At 39.1% G+C, this 13755-nt stretch overlaps 1 protein-coding gene across 1 annotated transcript in view; it reads left to right on the top strand.

Annotated features, from left to right (window-relative positions):
• Positions 1-5385, top strand: part of mccc2 (methylcrotonyl-CoA carboxylase subunit 2) — a 158698-nt gene extending 153313 nt beyond the window's left edge. The window contains 1 exon segment of the mRNA XM_069936759.1: positions 5164-5385. Coding sequence (XP_069792860.1) covers positions 5164-5281 — 118 coding nt within the window. The 3' untranslated portion in view covers positions 5282-5385.
• Positions 5386-13755: the final 8370 nt, after the last annotated feature.

A 13755-nucleotide genomic window follows, 5' to 3' on the forward strand; every position in this document is an offset into this window, starting at 1 on the left:
GAAGGTTTGGAATTTGCAAAAAATGATTGAAACAACAACCAGGGTCAGTAATCTGTGATTAATTCGTTGGGGTGTAGTTTGCCAATAAGGAAGGTTCAGATGGAAAAATATGTTGCTGCATGGGTACAGAGGAAGTTATTCAGTTGAATAACTGGATGAAGATAGCAGTAACACCGACCGGTTAGATGAAACCCCTCAGCCTTATAAGCTCCAGGGAATAAAGACCCAACTATCTCTTCTTTTTTATCCCTACAACTCAAGCTCTTAAGGCCCATTAGCATTCTGGTGAATTCCTTCTGCACCCTTTCCAATATATGGCCATTGAATGAGAATTAATTACTGTAATTGCAAGAATGTCAAGGTACAAACAGCTCTTTGTGCTTGAATTGGAGAAATAGGTTTTGGTATTCAAAAGCAAGAAAGCAAACTGGTTGAGAAAGAAGACTGATGATTAGAAATGGATTGCAATTGTTGGGGGTGGGGGAGGGGGGGGAATAGAAAACAGTCCTTATGGCTATTTTCCATTTGTCTGTGCATGCATCAAGAAGCATGAGTGGAAAATAAAATTGTATTTCTTTACTTACTTCCCTTACATCAATTCCATGAGAGTGAATTTTATTCCATATCTCAAATCTTTGAGTAGTGTATTGTCAGTTCTTTAAGACCAACCGTAATGCATGTTGATTTTATTTAATGAATGTAGCAAATAAAATCTAGCATAGTTTCAAGTAAAAACACAGAACTGCTGGAAGAACTCAGTAGGTTGCACACTGTCTACAGGAGGTAAAGACCAACGTTTCGGGCTTGAGCCCTTCTTCAAGGAAAATTCAACAATATATATCTTTAACTCCTATGGATTCTGAGAGACCTGCTGAAATCCAACAGCATTTATATGTTTTTACTATAATCTGTAGACTTTCGTGTCTCACTAGCTTAGGTTCAAGATCCATCTGCTTTCATATTATGTGATCAATACTGAATCACCCTTTAACATCTTACTTTGTATACTTTGTGCAATTATTCCCTTTTTTCATCATGAAATGCCAGACCAACTTATTTCCTCCAACTGTGGTCATTGGCCTATCTGGTTAGTTACAATTGGGAATAGATTTTCAAATTACATTTGTGTGACTCATTATTTACGTAATTGTAGTATTAACTCTGTTCATGAAGGACTTTGGTATTAAAGTAGCTATAAAAGCTATAAAATAATGGGATATGTAAATCTGAAAAAGGGGTCAGAATAGATCATGTTCCAATGTCAAGTTTTTATCAAATGTGGCAAATTAATTTTGTTTAGACCAAAAGACTTAGGAACAGAAAAAGGCTATTCAGCCCTTCAAGTCTAACCCACCATTTAATCATGAGCTGATCCATTTTCCCACTCAGTCCCACTGCCCGGCCTTCTTTCCATAACCTTTGATGCCCTGGCTAATCATCTGTTTTGTACTAGAATGATATTTACCATTCATCAATTTAGCTTGTAATTTAAATTGTGGTTACAACGTGGCAACTTAACTGAAAAGGATTAATATGCAGATGCTGACATTTAAGCCATAATGCATGTAAAAAAGAGAACTTTCATTAATTTAGTGTCTTTGACAAATGAGTTACTTCAGATGAAAATAAATTCTGCACCGAAGTACCAGTTATAAGGAAAGATTTTTATGAAAAAGTATGGAGGTTCATGAAGAAAATTCAACAATATAATGAACTAGAATATGAAAGGTTCACCAGAAGCCTAAATCACTAAAGACAAACTTTTTTAAGGGTTATGTTGCTAGAAATGTTTGTAGACAGAAATGGTAGTTTTAAATTTTTTGAGTTGGAGAGCATGCAAGATGATGAGGGAAGGGAAGATGGAATACAAGAAGGTAAATCTTAGAAGTGGAGCAATTTATGGAGCATAGAGAAAGGAGAAGAGTGTTTGAATTGACAGGAAAGTATTTGAATAGTTAAGTTTGGTGATGACAAAATGGATGAGAATGCAGCACAGATTGGCAGAGGCCCAATAGGTAATAAAGTGCACAAAGTTGTCAATGCTTGTAATGGTCAATTGCTCACTCTAGACCAAACAACATTTCTAAATAAATTGATTCAACCTGAGGTGGGATCGGAGGAGAGTGTTGAAATCAAGAGTGCATCGATTCGGTAACAAGGCCAAACGTGATGACCGCCCGCCTGCCCCCCCACCCCCAGTTCCCAGTTCTGACAAAAGGCCGTTGTTTTGAAACATTAACAGTTTATCTTCCTATAGATGTAGCCTGACTACTGAATACTTTCCAGTGTTTTATTTTCGATTTCCAACATTTGCCATTTTACTCCTCTTCAAAGATGATGTAGATGGAATTCTCATTGTCTTATTCTTAGAAGTAATGACATTGAAATTAAAAACTGATTAAAAAAGATAAATGGCGAATTCATTTTCTTGAGAAGATGGTAAAAGGGCATGTTTACACATGAACCCATTGTAAAATCCTTGCCTAACTAATATATGGTCATGAAGTAAAAGGCCCGTACAACTTGGAACAGACCCTTCAATCAAACTTGCCCATGCTGACCAAGTCAGCATTCTGGGCTAGTCTGATTTGCCTGCATTTGGCCCAAATCCTTCTAAGCTCTTCCTACCCTGAGATCTGACCAAATGCATTTTGAATATTGAAATTGTACCCACTGCTGTAGCTTCCATTGCCAGCTCATTCCAGATATGGACTACCTTCTGAGAGGGAAATATTGCTCCTTCGATACCCTTTAAATCTCATCTCTTCAAACCCGCTCATGTTAAACCTTTACCCTCTGGTTCTGAAATCGTCTGTTCTAGTTTTGAAGATAGTGAGCAATCATTTTATTTTCATGATTTTGTATTACCTCCCATAAGATCGCCCTCTGGCCTTGTATGCTCCCCATAAGTTCTCAAGCCCCAAGAGCATTCTGGTGAATTTCTTCTGACTCTTTCAATATATGGTCATTGAGTGAGAATTTGATTATCAGTTACAAATGTGAAACATGAAAGTCTGCACACTGGAACTGCAGTAAGAGCACACAGAAATGCTGGAGGAACTCAGTCAGTCTCACAGCGTCCATAGGAGGTAAAGATATCTTACTGACATTTCAGGCCTGAGCTTTTCTTCAAGATATAAGCAAAAAGCAGGCAGGTATATTAATTAAGGACTAGAGATTAAGGGTGAAGAATGGGAGGGGTGGAGTCCAGACCCAACAGCCAAAAGGAATTAATTGGATATGACAAGAGGAAAGGTGAGAATTGATTTTAGCTCTGTAAACGGAGCTAGAGGAAAGGAAATGGGGTCAAAGATTGTGTGGAGGGGCAAGTTTTAAAGGAAACCAGAGAAGAGGACATTAATGCCATCTGGATAGAGGGTGTCCAGATGGAAGATAAAGTGTTTTTCCTTCAATTTACACGTGGTCTTTGTGGGAGTGCATGAGACTTGGACAGGCATGTCAGCAAGGGAATGGGACAGGGAATTGAAATGGATGGCCACAGGGAGATCCATGTTATTGCAGCGGACAGAGCTGAGGGGCTCAACAAAGCGATCTTCCAGTCTGTGTCCAGTCTCTCCAATGTAGAGGAAACTGCAACAGGAGTACCGGATGCAGTAGATGACCTCTACAGATTCACAAGAGAAATGTTTCTCTTGGATGGACTATTTGGGACCCTGAATGGGAGGGAGGAGATGTGGACACAAGTGGAGCATCTCCTGCAGTCACAAGATAGGTTGCAAGGAGACGATAGGTGGGGAGGGAGAGGTGGACAAAGGAGTCACAGAGGGAGCAGTCCCAGTGAAAGGCGGAGAAGAGAGAGGAATCTGGTCATGAGATCATGTAGTAGATGGCAGAAATGGCAGATATGTTGGACTCAGATGCTGGTGGGATAGTAGATGAGGACAAAGGGATTCCTCTGAGGGGGTCAGGGCAGCTGTCTATGTAATGGAGGATATACGGATGAGGGATGAGTTGATGGTGGTAGAGGGAAAACCACATTGTTTAAAGAAGGAGGCTATCTCTGAAGATCTGGCAAGTAAGACCTTGTCCTGGGAACAAATGCAAATGAGATGGAGGAATTGAAAGAAGGGAATAGAAACCTTATAGGAGACAGAGAGTGATGAGGTGTAGCTGAGGTAGTTGTGGGAGTTGGTGGGTTTGTAGAAGATGTCTGTTGAGTGGTTGTCTCTCAAGATGGAGACACAGAGATCGAGGAAAGGGAGAATGTTGCTAGAGGTGGAGCGTGAATTTGAGGTGAGGGTACAAGTTGGCGGCAACGTGGATAAAGTCACAAGATCACCATGGGTGCATGAGGCAGCACCAAAGTAGTCATTGATGTAGCAGAGGAAGAGTTGAGGAACCTTGCTTGTGGAGGCATGGATTGCTCTATGTAGCCAGCAAAAAGGCAGACATAGCTAGGGCCTATGCAAGTACTCATAGCTACCACTTTGATCTGGAAAAAGTTGAATGAGTCAAAGGAAGTTATTGAGAGTGAGGATAAGTTCTGTCAGCTGGAGGGTGGTGGAGGAGGGGAGCTGGTTGGTCTATTGTGAGAAAGAAACAAAGGGCTTTGAGGTCATCATTATGAGGATGGAGGTGTTTTGTGATTGGATGTCTGTGGTAAACATGAGGTGATTGAGTTCAGGGAATTGGAGGGTATGTGAAGTGTCCCAGATATAGGTGGGGAATGACTAGACCGGGGAGGAGGGGAACAATGGTATGCAGAATAATGCTAGATCCTGGTTCCTCTCCCTTTATTTTAGAGCCTGTCCCAAGATTACTTAACTCCCATACGGTTGCTGGTCACCCCTCAGGTCTTTTCACTGTAGTTTGATGACATGTCACATGCTGAAAAATTCACCATTTTCTTTTTTATCTATGCAGATTTAATGCCAAATTAGCCTGATCTAATATTATTGTCGGTGACAGAGCATTAATAATGAAAAAAATATAACTGTATATGATCTGTTTACTTTGTTATCTACAGTCATTTTGAAATGCATCATTATTAATGTATATATTTTTAATAGAGTCAATCTGATTATTGTGTAGATTTTTGACATCTTGAGAATATGCTGAGATCTGAGATCTCCAGAAATTGAACCACATTAGCTGTCCTTTATTAATTCATATTCATTTACATTTATTTTCTTATCGTTTTAGACTGTGGGATGATGGCATAATTGACCCTGCTGACACAAGGCTGGTGTTAGGTCTAAGTCTTAGTGCTGCACTGAACGCACCTACAAAGAAAACAAATTTTGGAATCTTCAGAATGTGAAGTTGGGTTTTATTTATTAAACAAAGTATTTACAAAATTTACCTGTGGCAGAAGAATTAAACAAAATATTGTTGCATTTTATGTAATAAAATTTAAATTTCTGATACTGTTTGACTTCTTTGAAAATTAGAATTCTTTTTAAAAGCATTAAAAAGTGTTGTTTTACTTTGGCACTAACTGTGCCAAGCCATGTTTGTTTATGTCTGGACATACCAGTCAAGCGGTCATAGGCAGCCGTGCACTCATAAGTCTGTCTGGATGGAGTCAGTGATAACATTGCAGTTTAACTGCTATTACATGTATAAAGCCATAACATTTAACAGATTGATTTTTTTGATATCTCACCACTTCCTATGTCAATAGGCTGGCTCCAACAGTGAGACAGAAAGCATGTACTAACTCCTGGTTTATCTGTCTTCATGATTTATGGGCACGGCTGGTGGAATTTGTTAATCACCCATCCCAACCCACACTATGACCTCTGGGCTGTCAACTTGTGTGATTTTAGCTTCAGTTGTTTTTGTAACGTAATGGCAATTTGAATATAGAAACATTTTATAATGACTGTCATATCAAAAAATTAAAAAGGGTTGCCATAGGTTGTATATTATTAATACAGTTAGTATTCTCAATTAAAGTGAAGACTTTTCCCCTGTAAGCAAATACTATTTGAATATTATTGCTATAAACTGGTAAAATTAGGTGGAACATAATGTGAACCTGACAAATTGTTTATAATGTTATTTTGTTTAAATCTTTTTTTTTAAAGATACAACTATTTTGAAAACTATGCAGTTTTACTCTGAAAAGTTGGTACGGAGTAAAGGCAGCATCATTTTCGTATGTTGGGGTTCATTCAGGAGTCCAATAACAGTGAGAAAGAAACTTTGACTGTGATGGTGCAGGATCTCACACTTGTGGATCTTCCTTTTGACAGAATGGATGTGAAGAGAGTGTGGCTGGGGTGGAATGAGTCTTTGAATATGTTGGATACTTTACCAAGTCAGCAGGAGATATAGATGAGTCAATGTAGGGGGGCCGGGGGCAGGGGCAGGGGTATGTTTATGAAGGACTAAGTCATGTTTACAATCCTCTGCAATTTCTTGCAGTCTTGGGTTGAGCAGTTCCTATATCATGCATTGATGGACCCTGATAGAATGCTTTCATGATGCACCTGTAGGAGTGTCGGTGATATGCCAGATTTCCTTGGGCTTCGGTGCTGGTGTGCTTTCTTGGCTATTATATCATTGTGAATGAACTAGGATAAGTCATTGGAGATGTTTACGGCAGGAATTTACAGCTGCCTACTACCTCCACTTCAGCACTATTGATATGGACTGGGGAGTGAGCTTCTTCCCTTATTTCTGATGACATCGAATAAGTTATTGTGCTGGCACCAAGCCAAAAGTCCCTCAACCTCTTCTATAAATTGTTGCTGTCATCTGCAAATTTATAGATGTTATTGGTCACACAGTCGTGGGTGCATAGGAATTGTAGTAGAAGACTGAGCATGCATCCATGTGGTGTTCTGGTATGGTGGATGATCGTGCTGGAGGCTCTGTCACCAGTCAGGATTGCAGCCTGCAGGATAGAAGGTCATGGGACTAATTGAAGGGAGGGGGGGGGCTAAGATTATAGTCATATTAATTAAGTTCTGCTTAACCTTTCTAAAACAATAATTATCCCTTAATATTATGTTGCATTCAGTTCTATCCAATGCACAATTAAATCCTAAATTTGTTTAAAAATAAAATTCCCCCTTTGCCCATTTTAAGACCAACTTCAGATATCTATGCATCATGTTTGGAATCAAAAGCTGAGTTAGTGTTCAGCTTGTTTTTAGAATCCATTTCCTGACCATTTTGATACGATTCTTGTTAGAATCTGACCTCCAACCAAACTCAAAACAGTCCTGGATAACTTAAATTGGTTTAATCCCAAGTTATGCCTGCATTCTAAAGACACTAATTGCACTATATTGGTTTGAAACATTGCAACTAATAAGCAGCAAATGATAATAAATAAGCTGCAATCTAATTTGTGTAGCTGTTTTCATAATGAAAAATACATTTCTGAAAATGCCTACTCAATAAATCCTCTGGTGATTATGGTTTTTCAACGTAATTTTTGTACACAGAATGGCGATCTACATTGAAAAGAAATTCTAGCAGATGATTACAGCTCTGATAAGTGAGTTTTAAACACTCCACTTATTAGAAATACTTACCTCACTGTAAATGGTGCAATCTTATATTTCATGTTGCAAGGATAAAAATCTGTTGACACCGACCAAAAAGGAAAAGGCATGGCACTCTGTTTATTTGCTTTAAAGGGTTCCTATATGACCATAGAGGTAACAATATTTAAAAGATGTTTTTCAGCATTTAAGGTATCGGTGGCCACGAGTAAAAGGAATAATGAGGGATTTGCTTCTTTGAAGCTTGAATGTGTGACAGATTATGGAAGAAACTGGAAATCTGTAGTTTTATGGGCAGCATATTTTTGTAGGAGCAAAACTGATCAAATGAAAAAAAAGAGAAAAAAATACTTACCAACATTCGTTAAAGATGCTGAGTTTTATTTACAAATAAAATATTTAGTTTTATGCTAAAAATAAATTATGGATATAATTGACTTAGCAAAAGTAATTCATCTTCAATATTTCTTTTGTGGATTTCTTTTCAACACCAATTTTTTTTCAGTTTTTAACCAGCATGTTCAAATTTAAGTTCTGATGGTTATGAATTAGATGAATAATGAGTGTTATACAAAAATATGGAATTGATTCTCTTACTTTATTTACCTCTTTGTTATTTACTTATCTTTCAGTGAAATATTTACTCATTATTTCTTATGGTTTACTTTTAAAATTTTCCTTTGAATAACTTTTGTAAAACATTAGCAGAACCTTTTTAAATTTTAGAATAACTTGCATTTTAAACACAGTAAGGTGATTGATGACTCAGAACCATATTCCTTTGTCCTGCATTACATGCTGCCTCAATATTAAAGTTGTCCATTTTCTGAGCAGTCTACCTACTGATCAAAAATGTTGAAAATCCAGCTATTTTTATCCCAACCAGGTGCATTAGACCTTCTGTGGTGGTATCATGGATTTACTGACCCAAATATTCTGCAGATTCACCTGCCCAATAAACCTGTACTTACCTGGAATGTGGCTTCCTTGGCATGATCCTCCTCTAAAAGTCAACTTTGACCTCAGCCTCAAGTGCTGACTCAGCATGGGTTTCTCAATAAGGTATAACTGCAGTCCTACCAGGTGTCAAAATTATCATGGAGATTAAATGTTAGGAAATATCTGATTCATAGCATTCTTAATTTTTTTGGAGTGAACAGCTAGAAATCAATAAAATTCAATTAAAGTGTATGATTAATCAAATAATTTTAGTAATTAAATTGAAAATAAAATAACAAATTGTCCTCTGTTTATGTGAAGAAATTCCCAATTCTCTTGCCAAGGAGTACCTGATGATCAACTGAGAAAGGTTAGGAATTTCTGACATTTTTGCATATAATTTGATCAAATTAGTTTCTATATGAAATATACTATTTTTACTCTCAAGTGCAATTCTTCATCCATGCCAGGCAGATGGTTTAGCGACCTTAACATTTCACTTTGAAATTCAGATATTATGCATATTCTGATGAACTGATTTGAGCAAGTTTGGTGTGAATAATAAATGTTCATCACATTTACATTTTTGCGGTCATAAGTCATGTTTAACAAATACTTTGTTACTCGTGCTGCTTGATAAGTACCTTCAAAAATGTGTCACGTCTTTTATTTCTTAGAAACTTGAAGATGCTTAATTTTAGTAACTGTTAAGAATGGTTTTACTTGGAAAGATTTAATGCTGAAGACATTTAAGATAAGGCTAGCAAGTTCAGCTGGAAGACCCAAGAAATCTATATTTAAAAATAAAAGGTATTTAAAGATAACAGTGACTTGTAATAAACATTTGCATTTATATAACACCTTCCAAGAACTTTGAAAATATACAATTTCATTGCAATTTTGACACCATTGCTGGAAGAAGAGTGAGGGACTCAGGAGCGCTGTGAGTGTTGGGAAACAATTTTTGGTGAGTGTATTTAAAAAGGGAGTGGAGCAGGGTCTTGAGCCATTGTAATTTAGGGATCATCGCTGGAAGAGGAGAAGCTAGGGACTCAGGAGAGCTGTGAGTATTGGGAACCAACCTTTGACAAGCATATTTAAAAAGGAGACTGAGGACAATTAATGGTTAAACAGAACAGTGGTTTGTGGCAGTGAGTGCCACAGATAAGGAGCAGTGACAAAAAGAGAGAAAGCACAAGCAGAGCTGCCAGTGTGTGAGTAGCTCAGGGTAGGAGTGGGACTTTGAGGCTTTAGCTCATGAAGCTTCGGTGAACAGGGTGAGGACGAGCTTGTTTCCAGCAAGGAAAGGCCAGGTAAAATCTTTGTATTTAAACAAAGAATAGTTAATGGAGACAGCAGCTAGGGCAGTGGAATGCTCCAAATGCAGCATGTAGGAAATCTAGGACAGCACCATTGTCCCTGATGACTACACATCCAGCTGCAGCTCCTTGGAGACCAAGTTAGCGAATAGATCCGGATGAACTCCAGATCATTCAGGAGGCAGAGACAGTGATAGAGAGGAGCTTCAGGGAGACAGTCACCCACGAAAGTCAGGTAACTGGGTGACTTGGGAGAGGGAAGGGGAATAGGCAGGCAGTGCAGAGCATCCCTGTGACTGTTACCCTCAACAATAAGTATAGTTTCAGATACTGTTGGTGGGGAAAACAATCTGCCAGCAACAAGGCACAGTGGTCATCTCAGGCACAGAAATTGGCCCTTGGCTTGCTGGTTAAGCGAACAGATATGAGATTCTGTGAATGAGTTTGAGACTCCTGGATGGTATGTTGCATCCCAGGTGCCAGGATCAGGAACATCTTTGATCGAGTTCACAGCATTCTGGTGGGGGAGGGGGAGCAGCCAGATATTGTGGACCACGTGGGGACTGATGACAGATATGATTAGGGATGAGGTCTTGAAATGCGAATATAGGGACTTAAGAAAGAGGTTAAAAAGCAGGACCTCAAGGGTAGTAATCTTGGGATTGTTGCCTGTGTCATGTACCAGAGAGGGTAGGAATTGAAATTGTGGCAGATGAATGCATGGCTGTAGAGTTGGTAAAGGGGGCAGGGTTTCATGTTTGTGGATCATTGGGATCTCTTTTGAGGAACATCTGACCTGCATAAAAAGGACAGTTTGGACCCAAACTGGAAAGGGGCTAAGATCCTGGAAGGCAGGTTTGGTAGAGATGTGGGGGAGAGTTTAAACTAATTTGGCAGGGGGGTGGGAACCAGAATGTGAGTGCAGAAAATAGGGCAGAAGGTCAAAAGCATGATGTTATATGTTATGATTTGGTGAGGAAGGACAGGCAGGGGACGAAACATAAATTGAGTCAGTTAGAGGGTTTGAAATGTACATTTCATTGCAAGGAGTGTTAGGAATAAAGGGGATGAACTTAGAGCATAGATTACTACGTGGCCATTTCAAAGACAAACTGGCGGAAAAGCAGAATTGGCTGATGCAAGTACAGGGGTTTAAATGTTTTTAAAAAATAGGATGTGAGGTAAGAGCAGGGTGGGAGTAGCATTACTGCTAAGGGATAGTATCACGGCTATAGAAAGGGAGGTTGCTGCAGAGGGAGTGTACTAAGTCAGTGTGGGCGGAAGTCAGAAATAGGAAGGGAGCTATCACTGCATTATAAATAGTCTATCGGTTCCCAAATGGCCCTCAGGACACCAAGGAGCAGATAAGCAGGCTGATTTTGGAATGGTGCAGGAAATACTGGGTTGTGGTTATGGGAATTTCATCTTCTCTAATATTAACTGGCATTTCATGACTGCAAGAGGGATAGATGGAAAACTTGTCAGGATTGTTCAGAAAGGATTCCTGACACAGTATATGGACTAGCCGATGGGTGGAGAGACCATACTGGATCTAATTCTGAGTAATGAACCTGGTCAGGTGACGGCCTTCTTGGTGGGCGAGTATTTTAGTGAGAGTGACCAGGATAAAAGCAGATAAAATGGAAAAGTGTTTAATTGGGGAGGGGCTAATTGTCATGGGTTGAGGCAAGAACTTGCGAGAGTAAATTGGAAAGAGATGCTCAAAGGTGAAAACTCAGAACTAATGTGGAGGAAGTTAAGGGACCACTTGTGCTGGGTTCAGGATAGGTTTGTTCCATTGGGACAGGAAAAAGATGGTAGGAAAAGGAAATAGCTATTGATAAAACAGGTGAGGCAGATAGTCAAAAGGAAGAAGGAAGCATACATCAGATGTAGGAAGCAGGAAGGAGCTTAAGAAAGGGCTTAGGAGACCTCAAAGAGGGCATGAGAAGGCCTTGGCATGTAGGATTAAGGAGAACTAATTCTATGCATAGAGCGAAGAACAAAAACATGAAGAAAATGAAGCTGGGGCCACTCAAGGATAAAGGAGGTAACATGTGCCTGGAGGGGGAGGAGGTTGGGGAGGTCCTAAATGAATACTTTGCTTTAGTAGTCACAAGAAAAGAGGACCTTGATCAGAGTGAGGTCAGAATAGAACAGGATTGTGCACTGGACAATGTTCTGATTAAGGAAGAGGAAGTGTTGGACCTTCTAAAAGACCTTAAAATTGATGATGTGATATACCCCAGGTTGCTGTGGAAAGCAAGGGAAGAGTTAGCTGGGGCAGTGGCTATAATCTTTGAGTCCTCTTTGGCACAGGGGAGATAATGGAGGATTGAAGAATGACAAATGTAGTCCTCTTGTTTAAAAATAGTATTGGGGAGAATCCTGGGAATCATCGACCAGTGAGTCTTCCGTCAGTGGTGTGCAAACTATTGGAGAAGATTCTTAAGGATAGGACCTATGAGCATTTGGAGAAGTACAGTTTGCTCAAGGATAGTCAGCATTGTTTTGTGAAGGGAAGGTCATGCCTCACAAGCCTAATAAAATTTCTTGAGGAGTTAACAAAAGAAATTGATGAAGGTAGGGTGGTAGATGTGGTCTATATGGATTTTAGCAAGCCATTTGACAAGGTCCCTCATGAGAGACTTGTTCAGTAAATCATGGGGCATCTGTAAGTGAATTTATAGGTAGTTTTGGAGCCAAACTTGGCTGCACAGTCATTTGTATAGTGGGAATAAAGCAGAGGACTGAACATGTTGCTATGAGATGCTTTTATGTATGATCAGTGAGTAGGAGATGATAAAGTCAATATGCACTTATTGGAATCTTTTGCTGAGGGAGTCGTGGATCCAGTTGCAAAATGAATGAAATGTATTAACAAGCTATCTCTCTACTATGGCATTTTATTTCTGGCTTAAGTCCATTCTTCATCTGCCACCTGATTACATCCATTCCAGAAAATGGTAGAATAAATAATTTGCAAGACTGCAACTCTACTGGAAATGCTGTAGAACAAGGCATCTCCCTGAGCAGAAGTTCTGCAGTATTTAGCAAATTTATCCAACCCTCATTTGGAAGTAGAATAAAATTAAAAGCTGCCTCTTTTGTTCTAAACAGCATTGGATACCAGGCCAGCTATGAGATTACTGACCACCCACAGAGCTGCTTTGACATACCTCTAAGAGCTTCACAGAATGGTTATAGACTGGCTATTGAATAGGTATACCTGCTCTGTAAGATCAATAGAACTATTGCCCCATTCTTCACTCCCCATTACTCAGCAAGTTCTTTCAAATACGTCAGTAGCTTTCTTATCAATATTACATTTGATTCTGCCTCCAGTGTTATATCTGACTGCTCAGACCAGACACTTAACACTTATGTCATTAAAAAGTTTTAAAACTTTTTTTTGTTCTTTTGCTAATCTCAGTTCTCTACTGGTTCTTGATGCTTCCAGCAGTGGGAACACGGTATCATGTTTTTCATGATTTATAATGTCTGTCAGATGTTCTCACATCTACACTACAGCTCCAGCAACCAGGGGTCAATTCAGATCTCCAATGCTGTCTGCGTAGAGTTTGCACTATCTCTATGGAACCATGTGAATTTTCCTCCAGTGCCCTGCTTTCCCCTCATATCCCAAATACACACAAATTTTTAGATTAATTAGTAAACTGCTACAGATGCAGGTGAAAGAATCATGGGGTGATAGTATATATATTTGGACAATCAGCTGTAGTGTTCTGTGATTCAATACAGGGAAGATGTGCTCTGAGAGCTGGCATGATTGCAAAGGGCCAACATTCTTTGATTCCCAGATCTCCCTGATCTTGAAATGTGTCTTTGTGTTATGATTGCCACTCTAGATTTTTTTCCTCCCAATGTATTTCCTATTCGAGAGTGATCATTTGAAGTGGAAAGATTGAGAAATGTGTTTCAAATTCCAGGGCATATAAAATTTAAACAGGAATCTTTTCAAATCCTGAGTATTACCAATGAATCATATATGTGTTCCC

The sequence above is a fragment of the Narcine bancroftii genome, chromosome 1 (genome assembly GCF_036971445.1).
Source record: "Narcine bancroftii isolate sNarBan1 chromosome 1, sNarBan1.hap1, whole genome shotgun sequence".
Classification (NCBI taxonomy): Eukaryota; Metazoa; Chordata; class Chondrichthyes; order Torpediniformes; family Narcinidae; genus Narcine; species Narcine bancroftii.